At 32.1% G+C, this 10,144-nt stretch overlaps 1 protein-coding gene across 1 annotated transcript in view; it reads right to left on the bottom strand.

Moving 5' to 3' along the window:
• Taf5 (TATA-box binding protein associated factor 5) overlaps positions 1-10,144 on the bottom strand; it is a 59,628-nt gene that overhangs the window by 227 nt on the left and 49,257 nt on the right. The window contains exons 12-18 of the mRNA XM_067263605.1: positions 9,474-9,611; positions 7,254-7,335; positions 2,785-2,896; positions 2,599-2,712; positions 2,201-2,255; positions 207-329; positions 41-137 (exon numbers count right to left, since the gene is read on the bottom strand). Of these exons, the coding sequence (XP_067119706.1) occupies positions 41-137; positions 207-329; positions 2,201-2,255; positions 2,599-2,712; positions 2,785-2,896; positions 7,254-7,335; positions 9,474-9,611 (721 nt within the window). The remainder of the gene's footprint in view (positions 1-40; positions 138-206; positions 330-2,200; positions 2,256-2,598; positions 2,713-2,784; positions 2,897-7,253; positions 7,336-9,473; positions 9,612-10,144) is intronic.

Below are 10,144 nucleotides of genomic sequence, written 5' to 3'. Positions count from 1 at the left end.
AAACAAGAAATATAAATTATTAAATAAAAATCAAAAATACCTGACATTGGGGGCATGAGATATATTCAAATCCTCTAAATCTATTTCCTCAAATAATCTGCTTACATCCCATATTTTTACAGTGTTATCTAATCCACCTATAAATAATTAAAAATTATAATAATTTTTAATTTATTCATCAAAATTGTGACAAACAAGAAAATTACCTGATGCTAGTATGTTGCCATCACGGCTAAAACATATAGAATAGATACTATCTGTATGACTGTTAAGTTCAGCCAGAAGATGACCATGTGCAATATCCCAAATTAAAATTTTCTTATCTGCTCCTATATAAATATAATAAATCTATTATTAAAACTTCAAATGTCTTCTCTAAGAACTCGTGCTAATTTTATTGTTTGTATCAAGTAATCCTACTAATTGTTACATGTTAAGCAAAAACTTAAATTATATTACAAATGATAATTTAAATTATATGTTGAAGTCACTATAGTTTAAAGTATGTGTAAGTAAAATTGAGGAAAAAATTAATAAGCAACAATTGTTTTGTTTTATTACAACAGAATAAAAAGAAGTTTATTCAAATTTGACATTCATTTTGCTATATCCATGTCCAAACTGATCGTAAAATCTAATATACAAACAATAGTTTGCAAACTAATTTTTTCATTTAGTCAATAGAATTTTGGTTCAGAATCAGTTAATGTAATTCTGGATTACTAATAATTGAGTCTGATTAAAATAATTTTTAAAATATGAATAAACTTGAACTAAGTAATGAATTTAATATAATTTCTCATAGATTAATTGATCCTTAAAATCATAGAGCATTATCATCACCCCCTTTACTCACTAATTTCAATTGATTTAGGATAGTGACAATATAAAGTGTGTGTATTTATAAATTTTTATACATTTGTAAATAAACATTTCATTTTTATTTCATTAAAAATATTTTTTGAACAAAAAACAAATATTTAATTTTTTGCTAAAAAGTCTAAAAATTGAGTTTCATAAACTTGAATAAACATTTACAGTCAATCATTAAAAACTTTATTACAAGCAATTATTTAATGTGACACTGTCACAATGCCAGGCTGCAATTTTTAATCATATTTTAAATTTATTTAATTTAAAGTATATGTTCTCCACCTCAAATTAGTAGTGACTTGCCCCTGTACATCATATTTTTCCTTTAGCAATTGAGTCATGCCTGTCATCTATCTAACACCTTTCAGAGGAAAATTTTTCAAATTGAAATAATGTAACTTCTGGTTTGTATCAGAAGTTTGTATATAGTTAATTGGGGTCTCTTGCCCCAAGGTTTCCATATCTGGTCTTGTCTTTCATCTACCTAACCCCATTCTTGAGATTAAGGAATGACAGATGGACAAAAGTGGGAATTTATAGGTCTATAATTTTTGCAAATTGCAGCCCAATGATAGGGAGTCCCAGAATAACTTCCATAATTGTAGGTACAGTACATTAAATTCTCCACAAGGTTAAAGTGAATTGCCTTTGCATAATTCAGTCCACTGTTGAGTGAGAATCTATGTGTTTACCTGGCTGGTGAGTGTGCTCCAAACAGACATGCAAATGTCTTTATTTATGAAGTCATGGAAATTATTCTGGGACATCATGTATTAATACATATTGTACATATACATGTATAAAGGAGATGCTAATCAAAATTATATTTACACGTATGATTGATGATTATTTTGTGTGTGTGTGTGTGTGGAGTGGGTTTATTTTTGTTTGTCAATTTCATTGCCAGAAGGTTACTATATAAGTTATTTTAAATAATTGAGAATATAAAAAGTAAATATTCAATACAATAGTCATTGCTATGATTAAACAAAATTTTTAAAATGTTATTAAAATGCTATATTTTAAAAGTTTAATTATGTTTCCATTACTGTTTTTTTTTTTTTTTTAAAGAATTAAAAGCTAGTGGCTTTCTTTCTTCAGTAACACATCACACAAGGAACAGTTGTTTATGTATTTTTTATTAAAGGAAATGCATTTTGGGACTTAGTGACCCCTCTGCATTTCGGGTCACTAAGACCCAAAATGCATTTCCTTTAATAAAAAATACATAAATAACTGTTCCTTGTGTGATGTGTTACTGAAGAAAGAAAGCCACTAAATTTTAAAAGTTTGTTCTATAATTCATAAAATAAAAACTTAAAATTACCAGCAGATGCCAGAAACCTTCCACATGTAGAAAAAGCCAATGTATATACTCTTCCCTGTAAAATAAAAGTTTAAAATATTTATAATGTGCTAAATTATAAATTACATACATTTAAAAATGTTTTTTTCTTAAATATAATAAAATTATATAATATCAAATTAAAGATTAATAATAAATTAAATTTGTCAGTCATATCTTTAAGATACTAATTTCAGTCCATCTCATCATGTTTATATTTCTTATTTCATCTATCCACTTTTTAATAATTGGACATAAATGAAAATTACATTTACATATATAAATTAAACATGAGGACAATTTGAATAAAAATTTTAGCTTATTTATAGACTAAATAAATCTAGTTTAATATGTAATTAAATTTATTGTTATATACAAACCTTGTGCCCAGTCATAAAACGTACACAGCTCCCAGTTAGTACATCCCATAATCGTACTGTTCTATCACTAGAACCAGTTGCAATGTAATTTGAATTGGGATGAAATTGCACACACTAAAAGCAAATAATATCAAAATATTTATTCACTCAAACTGAGTTATTCAAAGCATTTTTATAAAGACTTACATCCACATCAGAAACATGTCCAGCAAATATCCTTAGTGGTTGATGGGAATCTGTTGACCATAATCTAGCTGTACGGTCATATCCACAAGAAGCAAAATAATAGCCATGTGGACTAAAATTTTTAAAATTTGATACTTTGTAAAAGATATTTATTAAATATAAATAAATAAACAACAAATGTATCATTGGTTTAAATGTAAATGTGTACTGAATTCTATTGCAAATAATTTTCAATTGCATTGAATTATTACACTGATCAAAATTTGACTTCAGTTAAATTAATTTTAAAAATAAATACAGTCAAACCTGTTTTTATGCGCTCTTTTTATGTGCGATTTTTATTTGTGCGAATTTTTAATTTGTGCGGTATAGTTGGCGACTAGTCTCGTGCGATTCGTCATGTCTTACGTTGACTTATTATAGCTAAATAAACTTATTATAGCATAAATGCACTTATTATAGTAATATTATTGCATGAATATGCGAAAAATGAAATAATTTACTTTTTAAGTCAACAAAACACCACCTGGACAAAATATGTAAAACAGACAATAGACCAGACGATGCAGTCAAGTGCTGACATCTGTTGTCAATAAATTCTATTTCGTACGGTTTTGAGTTATTTTCTATGTGAGACTTTTTTTATGCGGTCCCTATTGACCGCATAAAAAAAAATATTTTTTTAATTGTGTTGCGAAAACTATTTTTTATAGCCACTCGTGAAGTTTCGTGAGATTTTTTTTAATGCGGTCCCTATCCCCCGCATAAAAACAGGTTTGACTGTACAGTCAAACCTGTTTTTATGCGGTGGATAGAGACTGCATAAAAAAACACACAAAACTTCACAAGTGGCTATAAAAAATAGTTTTTGCAACACAATTAAAAAAATCTTTTTTTTTTATGCGGTGAATAGGGACCGCATAAAAAAAGTCTCACATAGAAAATAACTCGTTTTAAAATTGTAGTCTTAGTTTCTAAGGAAATTACCTTCCTCTTCGCTTTGTTTTTGCCCTTATTCATTTTCAGGGATTATGTCTAAACATAAAAAATAAAAATCTTAAAATTTTATATCTAAATAGAAAAATAATACAGTACATTTACCTTTAATTTACACTTTGAAATGAATCTTATCTTAATGGTCCAGGAATGGGAAAGCACTTTGAAGGTATAATTAACGTAATTAAAACACACGTAAAATTTATTGACAACAGACGTCAGCACTTGACTGCATCATCTTGTCTATCGTCTGCTTTACATATTTTTGTCCAGGTGGTGTTTTGTTGACTTAAAAAATAAATTATTTCATTTTTCGCATATTCATGCAATAATATTACTATAATAAGTTTGTTTATTCTATAATAAGTCAACGTGAAACATGACAAAATGCATGAGACTAGTTGCCAACTATACCACACAAATAAAAAATTGCACAAAAAAAGACTGCATAAAAACAGGTTTGACTGTACTGTAGTTGTACAATAACAACTGATATCTATTATAATGTATGAACTTTTTAATATTTTAATAATTTCAAAACATAGATACTAGAAGATAACTTACACATGTATGGTGGATGTCACACCAATAATTGTACTGACTCGAGAAAATTCACATAAAAAAAGGCATTAAGGAACATTTTATTTTCCTGCCAGTGCTTTTAACGCAGTAATAGGTGTTGACCTCAGGCAGAAACAGAATCATACCAATTTCAAACAAATTTTAAATTGAAATAAGAATGGCATTAGCCGTTTGGAACATAACATTTAGAACAAGAAAATTTAAAACTTAAATTTGAAACATGCATAACAATGCTCTGTGTATTAAGGCGCATGTGCCTTAATACACAGAGTAGATGGAGGGTGTAGGAACGGAGCTAATACTGATGTTTTAATCACTTGTACAGACTAATCCAAATTCTGGGCAAATCCAGGGTGGGGACTGCAAGGTGACAGCAATGTAGTGAAAAGGGCCTCCAAACGTACATTAAGCCCCCTTCATCACAGCGCCTGAGCATTGCCACCCGGTCCCAAGCAGGATGTGGTGGTGGTGTAATACCATCCTGGACAGCTCAGAGTCACATCTCCCCACCATGACAGAATGTTGGTGCTCAGAAATGTGGCTAGAGAGCATTTTGGTGGTCACCCCTATATAGTGGGTGTGTATCCCAGACAATGGGTTCTCTAATGGAATAGAATATACGCCCGACTTTTCCAGGATCGAAATCGCATTCCAGTCATTACATAAAAGTCTCCTTGTACTTGGGCGTGGGGCAATAGGTAAAAGCAATGCATTCTGCCTAAATATACAGCAAATGCAGGCTATGAGGTGTCCACAAAATGGTAGAGAAGGATGGACTACTATCCAGTTCCTTGGGTTGCATAAGGTAGTAGCAGAGTAAAGGGTCCTTTCCACTCTGTTTAGGATTTATACTTGAAAGGGCCATATCCCACTGCACACACTGCTGAGCTGATGGCATCAAGCTCAGAGTTGATAAAGGCTTGTGTGGAAGGTAATAAAAAAGGCCCTTCTAATTAATGGAGCTTTGGCTGCATTAACGTACTGTTGTGGCTGGAAGGCTGTGGCAGGGATTATAAGGGGAATGTTACCAAACTTGTGGAACACAGAGAATACCAAACCTCCCTGGGATTTGGAGATGTCCAGGTCCAAAGATTTGATTTTTCCCCCAATTTCTTTCTCCCAGGTGAAATTGATAGAGGGGTATGAACTTTCAAGGAAATGCTCTAACACTAGAAAAGAGACCTCCGTGTCCTGACATGTGAAAAGAATGTTGTCCACATACCTCAAATACACCAATGGATAAGTTATTGTGAGGGGAATCTAAAAACCCAGTGTTCAACATGCCTCATGACCAATTTCACTAATATGGTGAACAGAGGCAAAACCATTGGGACCCCCTGTTTTTGTAGGTATGTTTTCCCATTGAAGTGAAAGTAATTGTGTTCAGTGATAAAAAGTAAATCTTTACGAATCTCCAAAACCCGCTGTGTAGTGAAGCCCTCCTTAATAAGATGTTGGCATGCATGACTGTCTCAAAATGAGATACAGAGGAATATAATGTGACGACATTCATTTTGTAGAAATTGTATGTATCAGGGGACAAACCACCAAGTGTAGAGAACAATACTGCCTTTTCTGCAATGGACGAAGGTGTGACATGAGAGGAAGGGGAAGAAGCCCACTAAGTAGCTTAGCAAGTGCCTTTTCGAGGTAGTAGGTGGGGTGGGACCTCTTGTTAACCAGTGACCTAAATGGCCAGCCCGCTTTGTGCATTTTGGCCTCAAAGAAAAGCCTAGAGCAGGCAATGTTGGAAGGGGGATCCAAGTGCCCCGAAAGAACTGCAGTTACACCTGGAAGAGTTAATATTTTCTTTGTTTTCCTTAGAATGGCTGGAGTTGGGTCCTCCCGTAAGACCACGGCGTGTGACTGGTTGAGGAAGTCTGTGGCCCTGCGTAGAAAATCCTCTTCCCCGCACAAGATGAACTTATCTTTGTCCAAAATTAGGAGTCTCATGTTGGCTGTTGACAAGTAATGTCTCACAGATTGATTGCTCAGATGATTTTGGCACTGGCGGAAGGTAGTCTCACCAAGGCAAGTGTTGAGCTACATTTGGGAAAATTTGGTCGCTGCTCGGCAGCTCTTGAGCACTACCAGTGCCTCCAGGACCACTTTGGAGGCATCCATGTTGCATGGCGGGAGGATGTACAGTACTTAGGTCCCCATTGCAATAAACTTGGGATGGAATTCACTCCTCTGTATAATTGTGGAACAGGATTGGCTGCACCAGATTATGTTGTTTGCATGCAGCTTCGAGGAGCCACCAGAATTTCTTGTTCAACTCAGTCCTTACCTCTTGAGCAAAACCTGACACAACACTGTGTAATCTCCTGAGATGGTTGTAGAGAGAGGTCGGGTCACAAGATTTGGGAAAGCGCAGGTGGGCGAGGTATAATCTGAGTTCATCATCTGCCAGACACTTGCATTTGTTTTTGGTTAACTTCAAGAGGAGAGATTTTTCCACACGTTGCAGTGCACCATGCAGACACAAAGGAAAAGCATTGTAGTTGATGGTGATGCACTTGGGAATTACATTGTGTCATCTTCATTTCAACAAAAAGATTAGCTGGGCATGCAACTTATGCCACAGCTTTTCCAGATTCAACATGGAATAGAACATCCGATTTCTGGTATTCATCTTGTAAGATAACTTACACACATATGGTGGATGTCACACCAATAATTGTACTGACTCAATAGAAAATTCCTACAAAAAAGGTGTTAAGGAATGTTTATTTTCCTGCAAGCATTTCTGATTAAACTAGATTCTGTTTCTGTCTGAGGACGACGACTATTACTGTGTCAAAAGTGCTTGCACAAAAATAAAACGTTCCTTAATGCCTTTTTTTTTTGTAAATTTTCTCTTGAGTCAGTAATACTAGAACATATCTCACCTGAATTTCACATCCCATACTGGAAAACAATGACCTTTGTAGCAAACAACATTGGTCCATGTATGTAAACTCCATAATCGAACTAAAAGTAATTAATACAGTATATTAAAAAATAATAAAAATCTATTAAATTAGTGTTAAAGAGATCAATTATTAAATGATAGGACTTGAGTTTTACTTTGTTGTTATTTTATCGGTGTTTTCTAAATATATGTTATTTAATAAATTCTAAAATACAAATTTCCTGACATACATTTTAATACAATATGTACTTATAATATACACAAAGATTTATAAAATCTGACTCACAGTTCTCTCTGTAATATGGATTATATGTAAGCATCTCTACATAATTAACAAAACTATTAATAAATCTTGTTTTTGATTTTGAACTGTTTCAAAAATAAATTGCTATTTATTATAAGGAAATATAAAAGTTGTTCAAAATTGATATAAACTTTTATTTTTAAAACAATTCAAATTCAAGATATGAAACTTTTAATGCCTTCCATGATATTCCCTTTTAATTAATATTCACCTGCTTGTTTCAGTATTCTGGCAATTACTGAAGCTCAACAAATATTCTACTGCTAGCACAGTCATTGTAAGACAACCTCATTGATCTCTTGATCCATTTGGGATTTTTTACCTTCTAGATTCACTTTTATTTATCCAAAAAGATGGAAGGAAATCAGAAAAGAATATGAAGGATGTTCCATGATGTCCCAAAAATTTGATTTGTAACACTGTTTTGGTCAGATTGGCTGCATGCGGATAGATATAACAGAGAAGGATGATTATCTTTAAAGAATTAAAAGCTATTGGCTTTCTTCAGTAACACATCACACAAGGAGCAGTTGCTGATATAGTTTTTATTGAAGGAGATGTATTTCGAGTCTTAATGACCCCTCTTCAGTTCTTAGACTTTACAAAGGGAGATTTATTCTGTATAATGTAACCATAATCTTACATATTTTTATTAAAAAATTTTGTTAAAATATTATAACTTACATGGTTGATTGTTGGTTACAATTGACATTAAAGAGTATATTGGGTAATTGACTGGATAGGTAATTTACCAGGGTTGTTGCAGAGTTTAAGTACATAGTTGCACTTGCAGAATGCAGTTGTATCTATATGGGAGGGTAGGGTAGCTTCACCAGATGGGGCCATCTGGGGGATCTGGTGAAGCTACTCTACCCTCCCATATAGATACAACTGCATTCTGCAAGTGCAACTATGTACTTAAACTCTGCAACAACCCTGGTAAATTACCTATCCAGTCAATTACCCAATATACTCTTTAATGTCAATTGTAACCAACAATCAACCATGTAAGTTATAATAATTTAACAAAAGTTTTTAATAAAAAAATGTATTTTTGTATAACCATGATCTATCTCCCTTTGTAAAGTCTAAGGACTGAAGAGGGGTCATTAAGACTCAAAATGCATCTCCTTCAATAAAAACTATATCAGCAACTGCTCCTTGTGTGATGTGTTACTGAAGAAAGCCAATAGCTTTTAATTCTTTAAAGTCTACAAAACCAATAATGGCAACCTAATTAAATGATTATCTTTGACAACTTTCTAGACCTTTTCTGCCAAATTGATTACGCCACATCATTTTGAAGTAAACTATTATAGCATTTTGCATTAGTTAAGAAACTGTATGAAAAAAATCTGGTAAGAATAACATCAGAGTTTTAGAACTCTAAAATCTTCTCTGCTGATAGCTATATTTTGGGAAGTTAGATTTTTATAATGCCACTACATTTTATTTTATCTCATATCCAAGTTTCATCAAGGTAATTATTTTTCTTCAGAAATGTGCAGTGCAAATCAGAATTTGTTTCCTAATGAAATGTTAATATCTTAAGGACTTTTGAGTCATTTTGTTTAACAAGTATTTATAAATGATTTCTTTAACAAACCCTATACTTAAATCAACAACAGATACAATATCATGCACACAATAATATTCATCCTCCAAAATTAGTTTTTTACAGAATAAGTGGTAACATTTTGGATGAATATATATATATAAAGATCTGATATCATTTTACAGTCCTCAAAAAAATGTCTTGTACCATTCATACATATAATATTGTTTAAATATTCTGAAATTTAAAACTAATTTCTGGACTAAACAACACAATGATTTATATTTTTTTATGCTGCATATCAAATATGAAAAGTTTAAATATTTAAAAGCTAATACCTGTAGAATCTTCTGAACATGACAATAAAAGATTCCTATCAGGACTAATACTAGTTGAATAAACAGGTCCACTATGTCCCATCAGCACTTTTAAATCTGTAGCATTTTTATCATCCATCATGCGATATAAAACATCATCTGCAAGAAATATAAAAATTATACCAGAAAATTTAAAAAATGTGGTGAAATTTTATATGAAAATTATAATGTATAAAAAGTATAAAAGTTCAATAATATAAATGCCAAAATTATTGAAATTCACCACATTGTAATTCAATAAAACAGTAAAGCATCGATTATCTGACCCCCGATCAACTGCCACATCGGTTAACCAACCACATTCTAGTCGGCAAATTCAAATGTCCACTAGTGATGTTGCACTACAATATTTGGCTGTCTTGGCTACTTTAATATTATTTTTGTTAAATTTTTGCATGTTTTAGCTGGCAACACTGGCTTGACCATGAAAGGGAGGCCAGTATTTAAACCAGGCTTAATTTTCTATTTTTCCTTTATTTTTGTATTTATTTTGTGCAAAATAAAGAAATAATTTTTAACGATACAATAGCCACAATTATTATTATAAAAATTTTTGTTAGGCTTAAAATCAAAGAAAATTTAACGCGAAGCGACACACAATGGAGAAAAATTTCAACATGGGAGAGGTTAAT

This window comes from Centruroides vittatus, unplaced genomic scaffold, assembly GCF_030686945.1.
Source record: "Centruroides vittatus isolate TY-2023 unplaced genomic scaffold, ASM3068694v2 contig_1035, whole genome shotgun sequence".
Classification (NCBI taxonomy): domain Eukaryota; kingdom Metazoa; phylum Arthropoda; class Arachnida; order Scorpiones; family Buthidae; genus Centruroides; species Centruroides vittatus.
This window is presented reverse-complemented; position numbering and strand designations above follow the sequence as displayed.